Genomic DNA, 25,433 nt, shown 5'->3' on the forward strand with positions numbered 1-25,433 from the left:
TACTTGGGGCATTACACAACCAAAAAAGGCATACGATTGAACTCAAAAAGCCCAAAGGGGGTACAAAATGCTATTTTAGGATGAACTTGTTCCATCACTGGCACCTGATGGTAACCGCTGGCTAGGTCTAAAGTAGAAAACCAGCAAGCCCTTAATAACGCGTCCTATCTCTCCTCAATCGAGGGAGGGGAAAAGCATCCTTCTGTGTTTTGCTCTTAAGGTGTTAAGCCACACACAAGCGGAGACCACCATCCTTCTTACAGTACGTACCAACACCAGCAGGGAGGCATATGGGCTATTGCATTCTCTGATTACCTGTGACTCCAGGAGTTCATTAATGTGTGCCTTCACTGCCTCATACGCTGATTGAGGGATACGACAATACCGCTGTCGGACCGGTACCTCATCCAACAGCGGTATGACATGTGAAAGCAAGCTAGTCTTGACCAGGTAAGGGTCATGAGTAGCAAACACAGAATCATAACTTTGCAAGAGGGACTTTACCTTCTCCCGATCTGACCCGTCCAAAGCAGGGAGGTCCAGCAACCTAATCCTCTCGAACAGGGACGGGACAGCTCTCTGCGCACCAACGGTCACCACAGTGGTCCTTTTCTCTGTCTCACCCATCGGAAGGCTAATAACCTGAGCCTCACTCAGACTACCAAGCTCAATCCGAGGATAGAAGTGGACTGTAGTTGTCCCTACATTTACCACGGGCACATACGCTGTACCCCTAACAACTCTTACTACACATTGGGACACCAGCAGGCCAGCCGGTAACCCAATCTCAGGGGGTTCCAACAGCGCAGTTCCTTTGGCAAACTGCTCGGCGCAAGTAGCCGCCACCAGTTTTATAGTGCCCCCCGGCACATGCACTGCCCGCTTACCTCGAACTCGCACAGGGCTGCCAACCACAGAGAGAGTTGTCATCATACAGGCTATGACACTGTTGCAGAGCATCAAGGACAGGTCGCAGCTCCTGTAGCACTGCCAATGACTTAAAGAGAGAAAGACCAAGTGACCCAAAAAGCTCCTAGTAACACGATTTTATGAAGTTCATGCCCAGAACTCCCAGAGTGGAGGGCACAGGACCAGGGGGGTTCTTCACGACCAAAATCTTGCAATGAGGCAAGACCTTCCCACACAGTTTTGACGTCCAGTTCAGTTTCGCCTGAGGTGCGGGTTGGGCCTGGAGAAAACGCCTGCAGGGTCTCACCTTCAAGCTGCTGCCGAGAGAAGAAACGCTGCTGCAATTATTTCGGTTTCAAACGGCCATAACTTGTAAATATTATCCGCTACACGTTTTCTAGTGGACGTAGTGAGGCCACGTCTTTTAGATTTTGTGTAAACGACGGAAATGATCATCGTAATTCTCTTTACAGCGATCGTAGATCGTGACTGTTTAACGTTATGACATGACGCTAGGACTCAGATCTACGACCCAATACTGCTGCAACATGTTTGTTCTTTACATTTTCTCTCTGATTATAACTGTACGAGTGACCACCGAGTTGTTTCACCACTTTTAACTTCCTGTATGGGACCAGTTAAACCAGTAAGATGCTTCCATGTTGCTAAAACGTGATTATTAGAGCCAAAGCTTTTGGTCAGAAGCTTAATATGTCTTATTTTAAATACACTGAGCTCTGCTTTGTTATATTTACAGATGTAATACACCAAGACCAGTAGAACCAGTAGCATGCTGGTTTTATGTTGCCATAAAGTGATTAAAGCCAATATCTGTTTACTGAAAGCTTCTTTCTCCCTTATTTTAAGTTCATGGAGCTCTGCTGGATTATAATAATAGATTTAATGAGCATCATCATCATCATCACTTTCCACACCTGTCTGAGACCAGTTAAACCAGTTAAGATGCTGTGTTTACGTTGCCAGAAAGTGATTACAGCCAATATTGTTTGATAAGAAGCTTATTTCTGCCTCATTTTTATCTCTCTTCTTGGTTATATTAACAGGTTTAATGAGCACCCAGCTCACTTGACCGCTGTCTGTAACTGTCTGAGACCAGTACAACCAGTAAGAAGCTGTTTCCACGTTGCCAAAAAGTGATTTATGCCAATATTTTTTATTAAGAAGCCTATTTCTTTCTCATTTTAACTTCATCAATCTCTTCTTGGTTATATTAACAGATTTACGGAGCATCCAGCCCACTTGAACACTGTCTACACCTGTCTGAGGCCAGTACAACCAGTAAGAAGCTGTTTCCACGTTGCCAAAAAGTGATTCATGTAAATATCTTTTTACAAGAAGCATATTTCTTCCTTATTTTAAGTCAGTGGAGCTCTTCTTGTTCATATTAAGACATTCAAATTAACTTGACCGCAGTCTGTACCTGTCTGAGATCAGCAAGAGGTTGTTTCTAAGTTGATAAAAAGTGATTTATGACAAAATTTTTGGACAAGAAGCTTATTTCAGCCCCATTTTAACTTCATTGTCCTTAAATTTACCTGTTGTACCTGTTTAGTATGTGAAACGACTAAACACATATATGGTATAACTAGGTCTTATGCTTAAACTACACAAAAGGTAAAAATACAATAGGTCAGCGTTTAGTAAGGAAATAAAAGTATGATTTCTATCCATATATAAGTAAGAATGTATGTTATAAAACAATGCGTAAACGTTCTCTCTTTACCAGTAGAGGCGCTGTTGTTACTGCACAATACAAAGAGACGCACAATGAGTAATCTCTGATGAACAATTGCAGTACCATGATTTCATAGTATCATTGTTATTACGGGGCATTTGAAATGATTGTATTAAATTAAAATGGTGTACAAGTGATCACTTGTAAGGTATACTACATTACATCAGATTTCTTGACAGATGGCGAGCTATTTTATGTTCATCATAAAGGGACAGTTCAGTCCATCAGGGCAAAAGTATTACTTGGTGCAGAAGAGTGTTTTTAGACTTCGATGCCAGTGGCGGAGGAGCACACTGTGGCCAGAAAAAAAACAGACAGTCTATTTCAAATAGATTTTATTGGCCTGGGATGTCAGATGACATATGTTTTATGGGTCAGTATGCACCTACACCTGTCATGCATATGTTGTTTATCCTAAAGACATTCTGCAGTTATGACTTTCTTTTCTTCTCCTCTTTTTGTCTTCTTTTTTTAGGTGAGTCAGTGTGTGCAGTGCCAGGCCAGTAAAGCTGTAATAAAGCAGGAGCTTACTCATCAAGGTGTTTATGCAGTATATGTATAGTATAAATAATACATATGTTTAATACATACATAAAATATGTTTTTCAGAATTAGGAACATTTTGATCTTTCTTTTGTTTATAAAGGTAACCAGCCCATTTGAATGAATTGGGATGTACTTGGTTGGAAAGCTGAAAGTGACAGAACAGGGAAATCAGTACATCTGCGTATTGCTTGACTACCTCACAAAATGGCCACAAGCCTATGCACTTAAAACCAAAAGTGCAAGTGAAGTGACGGAGTGCATCATAAAGTTTTGTTACCAGTTTGAAGAACCCAAAAGGATCCTTACAGATCAGGGCAGAGAGTTTGTTAATGATGTAAGTGCAGGAGTCAATATAACATTTTTGCAGAAATTAGAATTAACATATATATACTGTACACACCAGGTTATTTATGTTAGGAATAAATCACAAAATTTGACTTATTGCTGGTTATTATTTATTAAAATAAGGCGGCTATTGCATTTATTCTTTCAGATAAATAAAAATGTCTGCAGACTTCTGAATATTAAAAGGAGTTTCTGTGCTCCCTACCACCCACAGACCAATGGGCTGGTGGAAAGGATGAACGGAACCATCCAAAGGTGTGATGTTTGTTTCTGAAATTGTATGTTAACAAAATGATTGTACTTTATATTACTGTAATAAATGTTTATGCAAAAGACTTTGCATCGACATATTCAGAAGAATTTCTGCACACGAAACTTGATATAATTTTGACAACTGAGGCATTTACTGTTTCCTATTCTACCTAAAGAGCCCTGTCAAAACTGGTGAGCAAAAAGCCAGAAGAGTGGGACAAGTACCTAGACGCTGTCATGTTTGGACTACATGTCACAAACAAATTTTCACCTTTTTTTTAATGTTTGGCCGAAAAGGAAGGTACCCCTGTCAAATTCCTTCTGAATACCAGGTAAGATGCAGTTAATTTTTTAACTAAAACACAGATGATCCATAAAAAGGGCTTTACTTCAATTTCTGTGTAATGTACACTCTCTTCTAGGTGGACACCAGTGTGGAGCAAAACTTGTCTGTGGAGGAGTTAACTGAAGACATCCCAAAGCTGGATGAAGTTCTCCAGACCGCCATCGCAAACAGCTCAAAGGAACAAGAGAAGAAAAGGAAAAAGGCCACTACACCAAATTTTCAAGTTGCCATGAAAGTTTGGAGATTAAATGTTCGAAGCCAGCAAAGAAAGGGGGGCAAATTAGATCCAAATTACCTTGGACCTTATACAATTATTGCAAAGACAGATAAAAGTGTGGATCTTGTGGACAACCAGGGAGTCACAATACCAAAGATCAGTACCGATCATTTAAGTTTGTTTAGGGAGGAGCAACCCAGAGTGCCACGAAAGTTGCTGCCACTATCATCCCTGCTGCAACCCTGACCTCTGCAGCCACCACCACTACTGCCGCCACCACTACTGCAGCCACCCCTGCTGCAACCACTTCCTCCACATCTTTCACCTCTCCAACCACCTTCTGTTCGGCTACAACCTCTGCAGCCACCTCCGCAGCAGCCAGCTCCTCCACAGTCACCAGCTTGTCCTCTATCGCAGTGGATCCTTTGATTATGAAAAGTAAAACCACTTCACACACAATTTTACAAATACTAAAAACTGCATTATGAAAGCCATTTAAAAATGACTATAACTATAGGCAAAACATTTTCCTCAGAATAAGAATTAAGTAATATTAGCAGCTGTTTTCTGTCATCATAGAGGACAAATAAATTCAACATTTTCTATATTGTGCAGGTGTAAAAGATGCATTGAATGGGGAAAAGAAATATTTACTTCTTTCAAAAATTGGACCATACAAATTATTCTATGCCGATGTCTTTAACACAGCTCCTCAGAGAGAAATAGAGAGTGAGGTGAGAAGTTTTATTCATGTTTATATATATCTTTGCTAACTGGCATCATATCTGACTCTTAGCATGGCATGTATTTTTCCCAACAGGTTATCAATGCATATCTCACCCTCCTGGTGAAAAAATTCAATGAGAATAATGCAGAAAGGGCATTTTGCATCGACTCCTATGAAATGACCAGCATATGGGATAGAAAAAAGCCAAAAACTGTATATTTATATACCCCAGGTTTTGCTGGAATTTACTTTGTAAAGTGCTGGTAACATAAAAAGAAATACTTTGTCCGTATCGGGTACAATGTGTGTCACACTGTCTACTAGCTAGTGGCCTTCACACAATAAATTCCATCAGCCTCAAGTCTACCATTTCTTCACAGTTTGCTGAGTGCATCATGGATGGGTGTCCAATAGCATTTGACAGTTCAGCTTCAGGCATTAATGCCACAAGACAGCACATTGCAGTCTGCCTACTTCAAAATACAGGTTTGACTTTATATACAGTAACTATACTGTAATGAATGAAGTGGTTTGAAAAAATGCATGCTTCTGTTTTTAAATTATTAATAATATTGTTAACTTTATATAGAGGACCTGGCAAACCTGTGCCACATCTGTGGGAAGCAGGCAGGTGACACTAACTGGGTAAGTAGTTACCACAAATGTGGTTTTTGAACTGACAGCTGGTACTATTGGGAAATTGTACCAAACATGTGAACAATAAATTTGTGTTACAAAATAACTTTGATGTTACGCTTAAGTCTTTTGTCTCTACAGATTGGCTGTGACAGCTGTCCAAGGTGGTACCACAACACCTGTGCAAAGAGACCACCGAAAAAGAAAAAGTTCATTTGTCAGGCCTGCAAGTAAAAACACTCTAAATGAAAAAAAGGACAATAGTTCTCATAGACGTTTTTATTTTATATTTGTATGAACAAGGACTACTGCGCACTTTAATTTTGTAAATATGTTCTTTATTCCGTTCAATAAAACACTTATTACCTGGGGAGCTGCAAATTAAACAAATAGTGTATTTTATCTGTCAAATGTTTTCTTTTGGGTGATCTTAACAACACCCTGTTCAAAATGCTTTTAAAGAGTAAATAAATACATGTAAATATATACATGCTGTTGTGCTTTGCTGTGCTTAAAATCGTTGATTTATGTGTTCAAATAGAGGATATGATGCTGACAATATTTTACATTGAACCCACAAAGTAAGCACAAAATGAAAGCGTGAAAAGCTACACAAAAAACATCATTTTCACGATTCGCCTATTTTTTCCAGTTGGTCAAAATATCAGGCACGAAAAAACTGAGAGAAATTTAGCAGATACATCAGAATCGCTATAATAAGAATAACCATATGAGGCACTGCATTTGAAGGTGAAAATCAAATTTTCATCCTGAAATATGGAAGAATTCCACTCCGATTTGCGACTGCATGAATGGTCAGATAAGAGCTTCTTACTGGTTGTACTGGTTTCAGACAGGTACAGACAGTGTTCAAGTGAGCTGGATGCTCATTAAATGTCTTAATGTGAACAAGGGACTTGTTCACATGACTTAAAATGAAGCAGAAATAAGCTTCTTGTCAAAAGATATTGGCTGTAATCACTTTTTGGCAACGTGGAACCAGCATTTTACTGGTCGTACTGGCCTCAGACAAGTACAAGCAGTGTTCAAGTGAGCTGGATGCTCATGAAATGTGTTAATATGAACAAGGAGAGCACCATTGACCTAAAATAAGGCAAAAGGTATTGGCATAAATCACTTTTTGGCAACATGAAAACAGCATCTTACTGGTTTAATTGGTCTCAAACAGGTGTGGATAGTGATAAGATGTACATGATGCTCATCATATTGGCTTTATTCACTTTGTGGCAACATAAAACCAGCATGCTACTGGTTCTACTGGTCTTGGTGTATTACATCTGTAAATATAACAAAGCAGAGCTCAGCGTATTTAAAATAAGACATAATTAAGCTTCTGACCAAAAGCTTTGGCTCTAATAATCACGTTTTGGCAACATGAAAGCATCTTACTGGTTTAACTGGTCCCATACAGTTAAAAGTGGTGAAACAACTCGGTGGTCACTCGTGCAGTTTCAATCAGAGAGAAAATGTGAAGAACAAACTTGTTGCAGCAACATTGGGTCGTAGATCTGAGTCCTAGCGTCATGTCATAACGTTAAACAGTCACGATCTACGATCGCTGTAAAGAGAGTTACGACGATTGTTTCCGTCGTTTACACAAAATCTAAAAGACGTGGCGTCACTACGTCCACTAGCAAACGTGTAGCGGATAATATTTACAAGTTATGGCCGTTTGAAACCGAAATAAGCCGCTGTAGTCCTACACAAACCGAGCTAAACGCATTAACGAGGCGGTGCGCGCTCCCGCGTGCGGAAGTCAATTTCTGGCAGAGAGTCACTTTTTGGCACGACACCTGTCCTTAGACGCACCTGCACTTAAGCAGGCTCTCAACACGCCCCTATCACCTCCACCAGTCATCTCCAGCTGTCACTCAGGCGAGTGAACGAGGAGGACCGTCACAAATGTGTCCTTATTTTGCATTATGCATGAGTTTTTCATTCCGTGCTGATTAGTGACTCTAATGTCTAAAAGCCACTTCGCCAGCTAATAGAAGCTTCCTGCCACACCCGTTGTCCCTGCTCAGGCTTGTTGTTGCATTCACCTCATTTTTTTGGCAAAATCTGAAGATACCACCGGTTATAGGCACGTATTCGCTGTGGCATGTCTGCCATAAACCAAAGCGTTTGCAAAGTTCTGTCCGTTACTCATTGTGGGAAACGTGCAAACAAAGGCAGAGTTAGAGATAACCTCGTATTTCTGAGTAAGTAATTCAGCCTTCTGCACTTTACATAGGATTTTGAAAGACAACCTGTACCTTTATGTCGTCTGCCATCTAGTGGTGAGGTTTTCCATCTGCTTTACACTAAATGTTTAGGAGATTCATTTTTATGTGCAAAATAAAAAAAATCCCTAAAATGCAATGCAATGCAATGCAAACGAATTTTATAGTTTTTTTTTATCTTTGGATTTAAACCATGACTCTAAAATACAAAACAGCTGTATAAGCAATGTCACTGTCACAGGAGCTACAGTGATAGTAGCTGGTTGGAATAACACATTATTCTGGTTTGAAAAATTAGTGGGGCAAAACATGGATGGATATGGACACAGATTTATTTCAGACAGCTTGGTGGTACAAATTCACAATAAATCTGGTTTCCCAGTCAGCCTTTGACCGTGGTTACTTATGGAGAGTGAAATGAAAACAAAGCAATTCGAAACATGCTCAATTTCTCTCAAATCAGGAGAAGAAAAGGAGGATCCCAAACCTCAGTGTGAAAGTGTTAGCTGTGTGTGTGTATGTGTGTGGCTGCTTTTGATGTCAAAACGCACACGTTGACAAATGTGACACAACTGAGGAGACGCTGCAGGAAAGAGGATGGTTTGGTTGGGATGTTGGACGCGTGAATTCAAGACCAGACACGGCATCCACACCTCTTTCTGAGCAAATCTGAAAAAATTTCTGTTGTTTATGTGCAGCGGCGGTTGCCCTGTGAGGATTCTCTGTCATGACACTACAAGTTAGGCCTTGTCTATGAGACAGCAAATCCAGCAACACAAAGCCAGCCAGGGTGACTGATCAAAGGAAGAGAGGACTGACTCATATCTTTGTAGCTCTTTGTTTTTGGTTTTATATTCTCTCTGTCTCGACTTGTATCTGAATAGCTTCTCTAACTCTCTGCAGATTTTGTTGGTGCCAAAAAAGCAGTAACTGCCAAACATGGCGCTACCGTTATGTGAATATGGCCTCTGCTGCTGCTAGTAGAGAGGTGGTGGGCTTTTTTTGGTTTTGGACGACTCTAGGAGGAGTGGGGGGGGGGGGGGGGGGGTGTCAGTGTGAGGGAAGAAACAAGGCTAGTGGTGGTTTTTACAAGTGGCGTGATGAGTAACCTGAGCTTCTTACGCTCATGGAGCTTCCACCACTGTATCCACCACCGCCGCCAATGCCAAGGCTGCTGCCGCCGCCGTAACCTCCGCTGAAGCCATAGCCGCCGCCGCCACCACCGCCGCCGCCCATGCCGCCGCCCATGCCGCCGCCGTAACCGAAGCCGCCGCCGCTGCCGCCGCCGCCTCCACCACCTGGGGAGAACAGTCAACCAGATGCCCTTAGTGGGGAAGTTTTCACAGGTCTCCAGCCACGTTTGACATTTCACAGACTGCATGTGCTGTACTTACCGCCGGAGCTGGAGCTCTGTATGTGGATGGTTGCATTTCCACCACCAGAACCAATTCTAAAAGAAAACACGCACATGAGCCAATGATTGTTCTTCACATTCGTTAGGTCATGGGTCCAAAAAGGGTGAAGGTCTTACCTGGATTCTTCTCCTTCCAGCAGCTTCCTGTAGGTGGCGATCTCGATGTCCAGGGCCAGCTTGACGTTCATGAGCTCCTGGTACTCGCGGACCTGGCGGGCCATGTCCTGCTTGGCTCTCTGCAGTGCGTCCTCCAGGTCCTTGATGCGGAGCTTGGCGTCCTTCACGGCCAGCTCACCGCGCTCCTCAGCCTCTGCGATCTGGGCCTCCAGGTTGGCACGCTGCAAGAAGACATTGAAAGTTTGAGTTCCTCTGAAATGATTCACAAACGGCTTTTCATGTGCTATCATCTGTGTTCTGCACACATTTGCAAAGTGTTTAAATTGGCTTTAGTCCTACCTGGGCCTTGACTGCCTCAATCTCATTCTGGAGGCGGCTGATCATACGGTTGAGCTCAGCGATCTCACTCTTGGTGTTGCGGAGTTCATCTCCGGCCTGGCCAGCACTGCTCTGCATCTCTTGGTACTGACAAAAAGACATTAGAAATCATTATTACTTATTCTATGTGATGTGAATGTTTCACATTGGATTGGCAGTTTTACCTTAGCCTGGTACCATGCCTCGGCTTCACCACGGGTGCGGTTGGCAATTTCCTCATACTGAGCCTTAACTTCAGCCACAATGGCGTCCATGTCAAGGTTGCGGCTGTTGTCCATGCTCACAATGACCGAGGTGTCCTTGATCTGTCCCTGGAGCTCTGCCAGTTCCTGCACAAGTGACATCAAATCATGACCTAATTTCACCTAATTTCGCCTTTGCCGACCACATGAACCCCCAAATGCTATACTATGACAGTGAAGAGACCTAGATCTGTGTAACTGATCAGTGGTTCTTACCGCCTCATAGAGGGATCTGAGGAAGTTAATCTCATCCTGGATGCAGTCAGCCTTTGCCTCCAGCTCAATTTTGTTCATGTAGGCAGCATCCACATCCTGTAAAGGGAGAAGAAGTGTGATTGGTGACTAAATCAGAGCAAACATGAACTCATTGTTAGTGACATGCTGGAGCGAATTGGACATCTAACCTTTTTGAGGAGCACAAACTCATTCTCCACTGTAGCGCGTTTGTTGATTTCATCTTCATATCTGACAAAAAGAAAAGGTGCAAGAATTTAGTTTGTGGGACATTTAATGTAAATGAAAAGGCCTTCTGTTCCTCCACTGTGGCTGTCACTCACTTGTTCTTGAAGTCCTCCACCAGTCCCTGCATGTTCTTCAGCTCTCCCTCCAGCTTGACCTTCTCATTGCCGAGCCCGTCCAGCTGTCTGCGCAGGTTGGCGATGTAGGCCTCGAACATGCCGTCGATGTTGGAGCGGGTGGTGGTCTGGTCCTGCAGCAGGCTCCACTTGGTCTCCAGCATTTTGTTCTGCTGCTCCAAGAAACGCACCTGAAGGGTAGAGAGAAGCACTTAGGTCAGCTGGGAAATGAAATCACTTTGAATATTGATTCAAAATACATATATATGTTAAGTATCGGAGTACAGAACTAAACTATTTACCTGGAATATTCCATCTGTAATGTTTTCAAAATAACTGGACTAAATTTGTTTAGGCTCCCTGTGAAGTAACAAAAATGTTTGTCTTTGAATGAGCCACACCCCTGTGTAACTTTCTCACATGTGCACCACTATCGGCGGCAGCTCTATTGAGATGCTCGTAGGCAGGAATGCTCCCAGTTGAAATGCATCATTTGCACGTAAAAATTTGCTGCACTTGCTCCAGTGAGATCATGATCATAAATCATGTGAGGCTTTGTGGGTCATAAGTACAGTGAAGGTGCAGGCTGCCAGGCTTAATCGCAGGCTCCCATCCTTCCTCCATTTTAGGTGTGTCCACATAAGCGCCTGTAAATTTCGCAGTGCCACACCTCAACCTAGCTCATCACCTTAAGCCGCTAACGTTGCCACGCCCTCGCCTCCAGCTTTCATACTTTCACTGAGAGAGCCTTGAAAAATAATTCTACATATCAGAAGCTGTGAAATAAAAATGAAATGTATCTGTTTGCTCTGTTTCTGAGGAAATTGACAGTTTTGAATAAATACTCCATTCCTGTATTTCTTCGCTTATTTTTGATCGTTGCCCTGATCACTCGTTTGAGGACGGGTGAGGTGTGGTGTGTACACACAGCAAAGAAGCAAAGTGAGCGCTTTCTCACACAGGGTGTGGTTTCCTTGTTTTTCGTTTCAGCTCCATCCTCTTCCTGAGGTTTTAAACGGTGCATGAAGGGTAGATGGCTTGAAAAAAGTGGAATATTACATCACTCTGTCCCTCGTTATGGGGAACTAATAATAGACCTGAACCAAACAAGCCACCTTTGAAATATTAGCTCTCTTTCTGCAGCACCATCGAAGGTTTGTATGCATTTGCTGCCATGGGAATAGGAGACATACCAGTCACCAGATACGACCACTCTAGTGTTTCCTGCCTCTCGCTTTGCTGCAGCAGATGGCAGGAGGTCACTTACAGTCCCACACACAATGTAAAACAGCACAAGCCTAACTTCAAATCCAATGTAGATGTTGGAAGATGCACAGGAAACAGTGCAATGCCTACATTGCATTAGTTTAAATACATATTTAGATCAATAATTGCTGGGATTTAATGGTTGTGGCTAGCTGAGTTATAGCTAAACAATTGATGTGCACATTGTTCAGGTCTGGATCAGTTACTGTGTAATATTTAATGAGCCCAGGTGGCCCTTTATACAAACTCCTCTGCAAACATTCCCTTTCGCACAAGTCAGTGATCCCAGTGTGTCAAACCATATGTAAAAAATATGTTATGAAATGTAAATGCATGCATGTAAAATTTTGAACACAGTTTTCAAGTTAAGCAACAGAAACTTAAGATGAAGGCTGTTCTAGTAAGGAGCGACTCACCTTGTCGATGAATGAGGCGAAGCGGTTGTTCAGAGTCTTGATCTGCTCCTTCTCTTGGGTACGAACGGTCTGGATTTGGGGGTCAATTTCAAGTTGAAGAGGGGCCAGCAGGCTCTGGTTGACTTGGACATTGGTAATTGGTGGGACGAAGCCACCACCACCTCCAGGACCAAAACCACCTCCACTACCAAAACCACCACCTCCACCACCAAAACCACCACCTCCACCACCAAAACCACCTCCACTACCAAAACCAGCTCCACCACCAAAACCAGCTCCACCACCATAACCACCACCACCACCACCTCCGCCATAAGCAGAACCAAGTCCAAATGCAGAACTTGCCCTAACCCTGCCCCCACCACCACTAACAACAGCAGAGTGTGATGAGAATGACCTTCTTCCTCCTTTGAATCCACCACCACCACCGCCACCACCACCTACAGTAGTGTAGGAGGACTTGAAACTACTACTACCCCTGACCGACATGGCTGGTTTAGTTTCTTCTAAAAGAAGAAGAATACAGAGAAAAAGGGGAGCAGAGAGAGGGAGAGCAGTTTAGTCGAGCAGTGGAGCCCACTAAGAGGAGAGCCAGGTCCCTCTAAGTGTCTTCTCTCAGTTCGTGATGGACTTTTATTTGCCTGAGAAGGATCTCCGCCCTCCGAGCCCCACCTCTTTGAATCTCCTCCAGTTACATGGCTCCTGGACAGTACACATGCATGCAGGTAGATGTGTTTGGAGCAGCTCAGCTGGTCAGACAGGTAACAGAGCCATATGTAAAGTGATCGAGCTCGACACACCCAAGTGCTCACAGAGGAATGGCTTCAGAGCCTCCGGGGACAAGGGAGAAAGAATTTATTCCAAAAAAAGGACAGTTTTACTTCATTAGCTGGAGGTTTTCTTGATGACAGTGATTTGCAAAATACATCTATAACATATTATGCTTCACACACCTTCTGACGACCAGTGAAAACTGGAAAGAAACATTTCTTTGATGCAAGCCAATAAAGCTAATAATCATGACTGTTTAGTTGATGATCAATTTGATAATAATTGCACTGCAATGCAATAACTTGCAGTTTAGAAGTACTGTATGGGAAAGAGAAAAGAGTAAACATCGGCAGTAAAGTTGCAATTTATTTGTCACGATTTCTTCAGTCCTGCAACCTGTGGTTGTTTTAGGGCATCGTACAAACTAGCTTAAGTACTCGTGCCTGTGTTTAGCGAGTGTTGCTACTTTTTAAATTTACTTTAGATTTGTTTCAACATTTCTTGAATTTATTAACGCTTCTCGTTACTGAATTCATTCAACGTTTAGAAATGTATTTTACAACTTGGCCGTCCATTCCACAAACGTCAGCTTGCAGCTAAAGAACCGTACGGCGGCATTCTTGTTGTGACATAACTGGAAGGGTGGACGCCTGTTGAAACCCATCTGCACTCCGATATAGGTGTTGGCTCCTGCGTCTCCGCACTATAGTAGCATCTGAATGAGCTGTAGGGCACAGCTGAGGCACACCCTAAAAGAAAATACCAGCACTGCACTCTCACTTCTAACGTTACTGTGCTCGTATGTAACATGCACTTGTTTACACTTCAATGCAAACTAACAATAGTGCACAACTATGGCTACATCAGACAACAAGGTGCACTTAAAAAACAAATGTGCACACAAAATAATGCAAAAGCCTTTTAGACCAAATGGTTGGTGGACACGGAGAGGAAGAAGGAGCTACAGGAAGTAAATTGCAAAAACTAATGTCTCAGAACATTTCAATTAAAGAGACCTAGAAGATAAGACATGCAGAAAGTGTCTCCTTGTGCTCTTTCAACATAAAAAATTATGGTTTCCTTTTTATCATCCAGCAGTTGAATGGTCACACAGAGTCCAATGTAACAGGGGACATTTAGTCATATTTTGTTGGTTAAATAGTTTCTAATCACAACAACAACAGATACATTGTGTTTACAGTAATGTGATCTCTTTGTGCCAAGCAGGAAGTCTTGTGGTGCGCCACATACAGTGAGCTGAGATCTACCAGAGCGTTGCTGCAGTTGCAGGTTATTTTATTTAGGTTATGGGTGATAATAATGGATGATCACTTTCATGCATAAACAAAATAGATATTTTTCAGACGCAGATGTTTTTATTACTGTGGAAATATTTCCACCAGTAATAGTTTAACCTCACACTGAGCAGCTAACATTATCAGCCTGTCCCGTTATTTAATTACTGTTTTTTTTAGATACACGTTGCAAATTCTCGAGAACTGGGCCGAACCCTGCGGATCACCTGCAGGCAGCCCGAGGCCTGCAAATGTCTCGCAGTGAGCCAAATGCAGCCATCGATGGCCAAGGTTGTGTCCACAGAGCACACAAAACATATGTACACATGTAAAAAAAGTGATCACCTGTCTGTGTGCACATTATAATGTGTATACAGAGACACAACCCTGCAGTAACCACACCGTGCATCACGAGGCCTCGCGCTATGAATTATTAACCTTTCTAGAAAAAGTGACAGCGTTCACTAACAGCACATATCAAAAAAAAAATTGTAACTTTTCCTTCAAGGCAGTGACACCCAGAAATCTGGTGCAGGATTGAGTCCAATCACTCATGATATGACAGGTGGCAGATCAGGCTTTCTAGTCAGCACACGTAGAGGAATGTTCAAAATTTTTTTTCTCTCTTTGTCTCTGTGAGAACCAACCTTGAGATGAGAGCTTACTCTCCTGAAACTTGGCAAGTGGGGCCACAGAGAGAAGCGCAATTAGGAAGGAATGACCCGACTCTGACGTGCGTAACGTGCTCTGTTCGAGTGCATATGGGACATTATTTGCAGAAAGTTATCTATGTTGAAACGTTTATGACATATGGTTGTAATTTGATACTTTGTTGAATCAGCCGCACGTACAGTACGAGAGGTTAAAATGTGTAATAGACTGGAAAAAGACATTTGTATTTGTGCAAATGCAACAGTTATGATATGCATCAATTACCACATCAAAAACATCTAGAATACAATGTGAGGAACGTTGTGACAATGATGTTGTGTGATGAGCAAAGCTTGGTTGGGCAGCGATGATGCTGGTACAGTTTACTGGACATTGGTTTAATGGCAAATGCAAAGCCTGCAGTCCTGCAGAGACGACAGCTGTTTCAATTAAACAGTAAAGTAAGTACTCAACAGTAAAAAGTAAAAGTAATCAACGGTCCTTACCGTTGATTACTTTTATTCAATTTTATTTATTGTGTTAACACACAACATAGCAGCAATAAATCTGTCACATCTGTCAAGGGTGAGTGATCAGCTGCCAGTGTCAAAGGTATTAAACCTGTTAAACCACATCTTGTTAAACTAGCTGGTGACAGGGCGAGGTTCTCACATTTTCTCCTCAGTAGTTTCTGTAGAAAAGGACCAACAAACAACTGGAGATGGACTCACTGATTCAGCCCTTATTTATATTTTCAGGTCGAGTTCAATGGTTTACGTGGGGATGTGCTAACTTACAGAGATCGATTTGTCTCCTCTAGGCAGTGTGGAGTCACTGGAAAAAGAGGCCTACACGCTGTGACATGCATGTACATGAGCTTTTGTTCCAAAAAAGAGTCAAAAGGTTAAATGTGAGAAAGTTTAAAAAGCAAAATTGAGTACATGGCCCTGTTCTGCTCTGGCTCCTGCAAGGGGTGATTGCCATCATCATAATGAAGCCATTGCTAAAGTATGTTGTCCACAGTTTATAGATCCAAGCTTCTGATATTTAGTTCTTGTATCATTAAAGCTCTGTGATCAAGGCGTGGCACTGACTGCATCTGCATCTGCACGGCACCCTTTTCATATAAACACATGCTAAATTACCTTGTTCTACAACAGAAACTTCAAGGGAGTGTTAGTGGTCTGAGTTCATCGCGCCAGAGGGGAATTCTACTACTTTGTGTCAGGAGAATATAATTGTTGCCACACCTTTAGACAAATTTGAAAGCTTCATTATGAGACAGTACCTTTTGTGCGACGCTCACCTAACCCCTTGGTTCTGACTCTGAGTGTTTAGTGACCTACACTGACCTTGTGAGTTTAGATTGTTTGTCGCAACACAACTCTAAATGTGCTTTTTGAACTAAAAAGGCAGTGGCGTTCCACATTGTCCTGGATAGACAGTATGCGAAAACAGATACTTAATACTATATTAAAAGCACAGGTTAGTAAAACAACATATAAATTTATCATTATTTAAGGAAAAAAAACAACTTTTAACTTTTAACAGTGTAAATACTGCAAAGTGTGTTTATCGTATAACGCCTGTAACATGGCAGGTTAAAAAAATATGAAGTATAACAACAAAAGTAAAACTTTTGTGAATTAAAACCGCTAAGGTCGTCACCTTCAGTGTCAAAATAGCCTCACAATTACTTTTGGCATGCGTGGTTTATGTGTAAGAATAGGTGAAATGTCTTTACAATCTCTTTAGTGAGTTACCCATTTATTTAAGGCACAAATAAGAATCTGCTTCCCCAGCTCTGTCCATCTGACGCGATCAGCAAGTCAATCACATACGAGTGCTGAAGAGTCTCAAAGCTAATGCATAACAATGACTAAGGGCGCATACAACACGCAAAACCTCCCATCACGGTGTAAACATCTCCGGCATGCAGCTCATAAACCAGTAAAAATTCAGGGTTCAAAGCTCGAGAAAAACGTAGTTGCCTATAGTCCAACAAAAACGGTAATCAGTTTTGGAGTTCCGCAAGGTTCTGTGCTTGGTGCAGGACTTTTCAGTATATACACGTCTTCTGTAAGTAATAGTATTAGCAAAGCTAGCTAGCTTATTATCTACAATTTCATTGCTATGCAAATGACACCCAGATGAAACAAATCAATCAAGTAGTCAATCTGCAAACTTGTTTTAAACACATCAAATCCTGGATGTCCAGTAACTTTGTTTAAATAAATTCAGATAAAAAAGGTTATTATGATTGGGCCTAAAATTAGGAGCATCCTTTCTCAGATTCCTCTAGTAATAGAATTAGTCTGCAGCACCAAGTAAAAGAAGGAGTGGCTATTATGGTCTGAACACAAGGACTCAAGACTTCTAACCTCAAATAATTAATTAATCAAAAAAAAGTTTTTTATTAATTTATGCACTACCTTCACATAGCTGATGGAAGTAAACACTTTAAATTAAAGCTCTAAAGGGTTGTAACATACAGTATGCCAGTACTATGAGAACGAGCCATTTTTTGGTCACACCTTTCTACAACCTTCTGCAAACACACCCAGAAAGACAATAGCCAGAGGCCAAACTGGCACAGCGGCTGCATTGCTGCACCTGAAGACGGACGTGCAGAATAAGCACATGACATACTTCTGTGGCGTATTGGCTGAAAAGCTGAAGTAGTTCTGTGCATAGGTGCATGTGTGTGCATTCATATGTTTGTACAAGTCTTTTGTGTCGTGCATTATTAACTTCTCACTCCTGCATGTGTGAGAGTGTGAAGCGTGAAGCAACAACTGTTCATCAGATCTGAAAAGATGAACCACGCCCCCTGCAACGATTCCTGCCTATTGAATCTAAACTGGTAGAAAGAATGAAGCAGAATAACGTCAGAAAACAACCCTAACTTTGAAGTAGCTAAAAATGTCAGCATGTAACAGGGTCCTTTCTCCTGTTAGCCACAGTAGTTTGGCACCGGTTGTATGAATACGTTGTCACGTAAGGGAGTTAATTCTAAATCATAAATCAGTGGTTTGCAGATATTAGCATTCAGGGGAGCTTACACTAACTAATCAGAGTCATCTTGCCTTGACAGCTGACACACAGTAAATCAGGTAAGAGCCAGTCAGCACATACTGTATGAGGTAGTGTATCTGTCAAGCACTTCATTTTTAAAACATGGACCTTAGAACCTGTAACTTTTATGCTACAAAATGATGACTTGAAGTTTGAGTAGCATGGAACAAACTACACTGAAATGAAACGGTTAAGAGTAAGTACTTTACAGTTTAGATAAATAATTTCTGAAAATGTAGTTTGGTCCTGTTCCTGCTGAATGTCAAAATTATTTTTATTTCAGTTTATTTTAGTGGATTATGACCAGACCACTCATCTTTAACCAGACAGATAGGAGACAGACTTTTTCTAAAGTAGAATGAGAGTTAAGGTAATTCACAAAAAGTCTAACAGACCTGTCCACAAACGACAGAGCTCATATATTATATCTAGTATGAGCTTTGGGATGGAAAGGCAACCTCAGCACCAATTGACAAAACTAATATTAAAAGACTTATCAAATCAGATGTGTCGCATTCTTCCAAACATGGGGCAAATGTGCAGGCCTCTGTGTCTAAGGCCATCTCACTGTATATTTTCCACATAGTAGGTTGATTTAACTGCTCACTTTGTCATGCATGTACTGTATGACTGACATGTACCTGAGAGATGATGGACTGTGACTTTCTGGATAACTTTTGCAGCATGAAGCAGCTTGCCAGATTTCAGCTGCGTTAACGTACATTTTCTCATCAGCAGCTGCATAATCGTATGGAGCAGGCAGCCCTCAGGGACCGGGCTTCACCCATAAGACAGAACTCATTTCTAGGTTTTCACTTGAAACAGAGTCATCGGGGGGTTAATGTTTCATATGTACTGTGGCTATTGGGTTGTTTTTAAAAGTGCTACAGTACACAATGTTTTGCTACTGTGATTCTAGCCTGTCACCATGACACACCCTGAAAAAGCATTTTACAGTATGTGACACAAAGTCAGAAATGTGGCCTTTTCCTTGTTTGCTTCCAGTAAAAGACACAGTAAAACAGTTTGTCTGACAGGACTGAGGTGGAGAATGAACATCTCCCAGAACGATAATGATGGATAAAGGTCGGGGAAGGTTCCTGGTGTGCACCTGCAGGACGCCCAGACCTCCAGCAGCTCAGCCTTTGAAGAAAGCTGAACAGCAATTCAAACATGTCTCCATGCAGTTTTAAGGATCCAATTAACACATTGATATTTTATAATTGTATTGTATTGCTTCAAACCAGTTAACATTGTAAGTAACATCTAAAACTTCCATCCAGTGTTAGAATATGTGATCATTCTCAACAACCACCTGCTCCACTAAGCAACTGATTGAAATCGAGCATGTGAAATTGTTTTTCCTATTTTGTATACAAAGCTATGGTTACATAACAACAACAACTGCCTTTGATTTAAATGATTAAACGTTAGCTTATTGAGTTTGATATGAAATCAATTAAATGTGGAATTTGCCCCAAGGCCGCTCACACTTGACACATTATTAATGTGTCGCTTTGTCCTTTGGTTTGCTGCTGTGAGCAAAACGTTATTTTCAGGACAGAAAAAAATGTAATGCAGTGCTAAATGGGCTGTTTTAACCAAGGTGGCTAAGGAGCCCCACCCTGCTAGACTTACACAGAAATTCCCCAGAGCTTTCGCAGAGAAAACGAAAGTTCTGCTGCCTTTATTTTATTCTTAAATCCAACCCACGCAAACTACATCTTAACATTTTTTGGACAAATTCTTGCCTAATATGAATAGATCAAATATGATGTCACCTGGACAAGACAGATGTTTACAGAATCTGTTTATTATACAATATAACACATAAACTGTGTGCATGGTAAAAATGGGACTACAGTTTTTGCAGCAACACAACCACTGAACACTGGCATTTGTCTTCACGTGTTGGGGGTTGACTGATTTATGGTCAGTTTGGATTTCTGCCTTTTTATTGGCACCACTGGGTAAATGTTTAAGCCAACTTTATCCGGACTCCACGCCAAACACCTCGAGGTAAACCACACCTTTAAGCATATCTGTAGTAATAAACATGGTGGATCTTGTCATAGTGATTCTTCAATCCAACCATTTCTAGAGAAACTTTCCTTCGTATCTAAACTGCAACTGCAAGCATAACGTAAACATTAATCATCAAGTTGCAGGGCGACACGCTTATTGAATGAATTAGGTGTCACATTTAGCATTGGGAAGTGTGACCAAGCAGGTGGTTGGGTGGATGGTGGGTGAACAATGTCCGGCCCTTAGACATCAGACTCCAGGGAGTTGGGATTAGGCAAGAGAAGTACTTTGTTACAGCTTCCAGCCTCTACCAGCATATCCACCCACCCATCTAGCCATTAACCAAACTGTCTGCCTTTGTAAGAAAACCTATCCCAGCTGGCAACACCCAGGGCTAGGCCTCTAGTCCGTCACAGTCTCCACTTAACCAAATCTAAAAGCTACTGACGACTCCTCACGCTCTCCTTCAGAGTCGGCGCCGTCGGACGTTCTGACCGACATTTAAAGGTTTCACACCTAAATGTATTTTGTGAAGTTTCCATAGCAATGGCTCCAGGACTACCTGCTGCTGCCCTCACCACACATTCACAGCGTGCTAGTATATGCATCCGTTATTATTGGTTTATGTCACCACACCCTTTCACACCCATACACACACGCAGGCACGCACGCACACACACACACACACACACACACACACACACACACACACACACACACACACACACACACACACACACACACACACACACACACACCTACTGTACTAACAAGCACCAACACTACACACTGTGACTACTCTGCATGAAATGTCTTCTCCTTTAAGAAGAAATGCAGCAACTTAACAGTGGTTAAGAATGGACTTAACATTTATATAATTTACTGCAATGAAATGCTCTGAGATTGCCATTGAATCTCTCATTCTTAGATTAGTTGTGCTCCTTGCACCGCTCCTCTGCAGGCAGACAGGCTCCGACAAGAACTAATCTACCTGTAACCCCTTCGAGAAGCCTTTGCTTTTTTTTCTCACTGCTAGTCAAATCCGCCTCGTTCCGTGCTGGGCGAGTTACGCTGCCTCCGTGCCTCAACCTGCTTCTGCTGGCATCGCTGAAAACAAGCCTCGCCTACAGGCATCGATCATAAAATACAAGCACAAGCTGTAATCAGTGCGTTGGGTTGAGCATGATTCAAAATGACAAAAAGCTCACAGAGATGGTTACTGCTCTGTCCCTGCAGCAGAGAAGCCAGCCGACTTTCAGCCTTACATTGCTATGATTTTCAGCTTAATCCATCTGTCATCTATCTATCTCCACACCTAAATTTGAGTAAAAGTGAAGCTGGAACCTGTCCAAGTCTATAGGACAGAAGAAAGGACATACCCTTGAGACAATATTATGTAACACAGCTTAGGCAAGAAAATGCAGCTGCTCATACTGTCACTGATAAGAACCAAGGTTCAGGTAAAGTGTGTCTCAAAAAAAAACAAAAACAAATGTACTGTAGAGGTGAGTTCACAAGCACAGCCCTCACTAAGTCAGCGCTGTAAAAAGCTGTAATGAAGTGCTGAGCTTACAACATAAAGGAATACTGTTAAGATGCACAGCAGTGTGGCTGGGTTAACATTTTTTATGCTCCAGTGGTCCGGATCTAAACACCAACTGTGTTCATCTATTACACAAGCTCAGAATGAACTGAAATTGAGGCTCCAATGCAAAGTTTCTACCAAACTAAACTCAGAAGATATGATCCAATCATGCACATTCTGCCTCAGGTGATTTGCTTGTACTTCAATAAAAGTGACAAGTGGTAAACTGGGGTGGAAACCACGTTTAAGTGTGGAGGCTGCGGTATGTTTAGCATGATCAAATGGGAAAACCAGGAAGAGTTCTGTCTTTCCAGTCAGGATTTCATCCCAGCCTGCTCTTAAAATGTTCAGTTTAGACCCCAATGAAAAAACAAAACAGGACCAACTCATTCTGGAAGATTTTAATGTAAATAGAGTGGAAGCAGGTTTGCATTGAGGCCTGACAGTGAGGAGTGCTTCACTAGGATATAAAGAGAATAACAATTAATAGCAATGGAAAATGAAAAAAAACACATTGGATACTGCAACAGGCTGCTATTTTACATCTGTCAGTGAGGCAGTGCACCGGGTACGGACACATGACCTCAAGAAAAGACAGCTGGCAGGTTGGAGAAACAGGTCTGGTGGAGATGCTGAATGGGAGAAAGTCAATATGGCTAAAGAGCAGGGGTGGTGGTACGGGGAGAGAGGCTGAGGTGAGTGGTTGAAGCAGGAGCGGGATGATAATGTTAATATGTGGGTATCTGGAGTTTTCCCACAGATCAAAATCTGACATGGGTGACGCAACAAATAGGGCAATGGACAGATGTAACATAATAAAGACATTAGAGGCCAGAACGTAATTAGGCTATTGGCTAAAAAACAGCCTTAGAACTTACTGTATGTAAGGAGTCGGAGTAAGGAGTAACATGAAAACAAAATGCTTCATGACCACCGGTCATATCACAGTCAATGAGTGCACATAACACAAGGTAGCATTGCCAGACCTACAACAAGTCAAGATGGCTGAACGCCACAATGAGGTTCATGAAGTTCAGACCCAAAATGCTTGATACAGTAAATCTGCCGGTTCAACTGATAAAGTCTTCACTTCACAGCATATGGTAACTAGGGCATGACAAGTTCATGGTTTTGTAGGACTGCTTGAGCAAACAAACATGAACATGTAAACATGCATGACTTTGAGATGACAATGACACTCCTCTAAGGAGGTAGTGTACATAGTGTGAAGAAAGCAGCACTTACTAGATGGGTCTCCAGTTTGACTTCAGACGAGACGTGGACAGAGACTGTAAGACTATAATTACAGCAACAACCCATAACAAACTGAGGAGAAAAACTAACACAGGCAAGATCAATTAAACAAGTTACCGTCAAGGTTACACGACAATTAGAAATAACATTTTCAAAATAACATTACAGTACATCTTCAGCCTCGAAGCAGCTGTGGTCAGAACAACAGAAAAAAACAAGAGTGTTTAAACAAGAAATGCTAAAAAGGAGCAGATCAAGCAAGAATGACCCGGGGTCAGAGGTCACCTGTCAGTCAGGAAAAGCAACATTTCAGTTTCTGTTCAGTTGGTAACACTCCATTTCATGTTGTTATATGTTCACCCAAATATATATATATATATATGTTTAATCCAACCTAAATGCTATTTAGTATTAATGAGGCCATATACTTTGATACAGAGGACATTAAATACAATGTTTTTCTCATCGAATGTAACCCAAAATCCAAATCCAAAATCTAAGACTATAACCAAGTTGTAACTAAGTTATAGTCATAAAACTCAGGAGATCTCAAAACAGCGATTGAAAGCTGAAGTTCTGCCAGAACGGAGGGCCTATAAAACAACACCCTTCTTCCACTAAGTGACTTAGCGTCCTGGCCGCGTTCCCCGTTTCTGACTGAACATCCGTCTCGGCTGTAGATCGTGGGAGATAGTTGTGCTCTGAAATCAGCAAAGAAATTGAGACAAGTCTTGGTGAAGCTAAGAAAAGTCATATTTGGACACAGCATCACACAGGCCTCGTGTTATCACTACTATTAACAGATTCAATCAACACACAGACACACTGTAGATAACATCCTTATAAAGTTCCCTTTAGTGCACCAGGGGACAAACACCCAACATTAATACTATCCTGATGCAATTGTACGTGATGGAGTTGTAAACACTTGTGCCAAAATGTTGAGCTTGTTGCCAGAGTCTGTGCAAAGATCTGCAAATCTGTGCATGTCGATAGAGAAGCTGTCACAGGATGATTCACACATGCAACAGTAAAAAGGGAAAAGACAAACACTTTCTCCTCCCTTTTCATACTTCATCCACCCATTGTGCCCATAAATGATTATGAATCAGGCGTTTTATGACATCGGCTGATGACACTGGGCGGAACCGCTGCATCTCATCCACACTTTAAGAACCTGTAGGTGATTTGACATTTTTTTATTGTGTTTTGGTTAAATGATTTTGAATCACAGCCACCTCGATCACAGATTATTCCACTCACTCAAAGTCTTCTATAAAATTCAAACCCCACTATTCACTAAAGTGCTGCTAAGCCTTTAAACACACGGGCGCCCCCTTGTGGCAGATGTTAACGTCAATACCAGCTCAAGTTGCTACACGCTGAAACAGTGGCTGTAACTGCTCCACCCTCCTTGATTCTCTCCATCATAGGTGAAAATAGCTGTAGAAGCTATATTATATAATTAGTTGTACGACTACTGATGCGAGACGGGGCTTTTTCTTTTTCCTCGTACATTATTTTTAACTGTTGACCTGAGTTGAGAGGGGACGTTGCGAAACAGCCCATCTGTATCAGCTGAGCCAAGTAAGACAACAGACACACACACAAACACAAACACAAACACACACACAGTATGTAGTGCATGCACTAGCACCTATGTTGTGGTTTCTGCCTTGCAGTGGCTCTAAAGTGGTTCTTACTGATGAGTGGTTGCTAGATATTTGCTAGGTTTTGTTGAGTTATTTTATATTTGCTTTGTCTCGGCCTCAGCTTTTTTTCTGAGAAGAGAACATTAGACAAAAACTAAATAGAAATGTGTTGTTTTGTACTATTGAGTGTGTTGTGTGGAGCATATCAACAGCCCTCACACACAGTTTAAATGCCCGCCCTGGCCTGAAGGGTAATATACCTGAGTCCAAATGGTGCGTTTTTGCCCTCTAGTGGAAAATGGAAAATTACAGTAGAAAAGCACACACTTTGTATGTGCCTATTATGCCCTTTCCATACAAAGGGTCTCTTCTAATTAAATGAACCCAGACATCTCACTCACACATCAAAATGGTTTTGGTGTCAGTAGATCACCAGCAGATCACAAGCCTCTCTCAAAAGACAGACTCAAATGTGAAGAACATCAACACTGCGGTGAAATTAGAAGTTGATGATCAGGTTCTTGCCTGTGCATGTTAATGTAGTTTAACAGAACACAGCTGTTAGTTATCTATTTTCAGCTCCACTTAAAGCCATGCTATTAAGCAAAATAACACTATGGAGTTGTAATTGTATTTAAGTACAAGAGAAATAATCAATCAACAAAAAAACAAAAAAATATCACATTAATTCTGATGTTTACAAATTAATGTTTTTATGTTTTTAGTCCAACTTTGAATGT

At 41.7% G+C, this 25,433-nt stretch overlaps 1 protein-coding gene and 2 long non-coding RNA genes across 5 annotated transcripts; 2 read left to right on the forward strand and 1 right to left on the reverse strand.

Annotated features, from left to right (window-relative positions):
• Positions 1–1,038: 1,038 nt before the first annotated feature.
• Positions 1,039–4,327, forward strand: LOC121202349 (uncharacterized). Of its 2 annotated transcripts, none has more exons than XR_008695133.1 (8): positions 1,039–1,866; positions 1,974–2,063; positions 2,148–2,246; positions 3,141–3,204; positions 3,312–3,545; positions 3,705–3,811; positions 3,985–4,140; positions 4,231–4,327. It is a non-coding gene; the product is annotated as an uncharacterized LOC121202349 (long non-coding RNA). The 2 variants fall into 2 exon arrangements; XR_005897898.2 differs by having other exon boundaries at positions 1,974–2,034.
• Positions 4,328–4,332: 5 nt separating this feature from the next.
• LOC114859004 (uncharacterized) lies at positions 4,333–5,989 on the forward strand. 2 transcript variants are annotated; one of them, XR_008695132.1, is made up of 4 exons: positions 4,333–4,809; positions 4,987–5,105; positions 5,479–5,584; positions 5,876–5,989. It is a non-coding gene; the product is annotated as an uncharacterized LOC114859004 (long non-coding RNA). The 2 variants fall into 2 exon arrangements; XR_008695131.1 differs by lacking the exons at positions 4,333–4,809; positions 4,987–5,105 and having other exon boundaries at positions 5,112–5,584.
• Positions 5,990–8,291: 2,302 nt separating this feature from the next.
• krt5 (keratin 5) lies at positions 8,292–12,996 on the reverse strand. The gene is made up of 9 exons (XM_029156821.3): positions 12,386–12,996; positions 10,686–10,894; positions 10,533–10,593; positions 10,345–10,440; positions 10,051–10,215; positions 9,848–9,973; positions 9,509–9,729; positions 9,372–9,427; positions 8,292–9,275 (listed from the first exon to the last, which is right to left on the reverse strand). The coding sequence occupies exons 1-9, from the start codon at positions 12,872–12,874 to the stop codon at positions 9,064–9,066; spliced, it is 1,635 nt and encodes a 544-aa protein (XP_029012654.1). The 5' UTR covers positions 12,875–12,996; the 3' UTR covers positions 8,292–9,063.
• Between the last annotated feature and the right edge of the window lie 12,437 nt (positions 12,997–25,433).

Source organism: Betta splendens, chromosome 7 (assembly GCF_900634795.4).
Source record: "Betta splendens chromosome 7, fBetSpl5.4, whole genome shotgun sequence".
Taxonomy (NCBI): domain Eukaryota; kingdom Metazoa; phylum Chordata; class Actinopteri; order Anabantiformes; family Osphronemidae; genus Betta; species Betta splendens.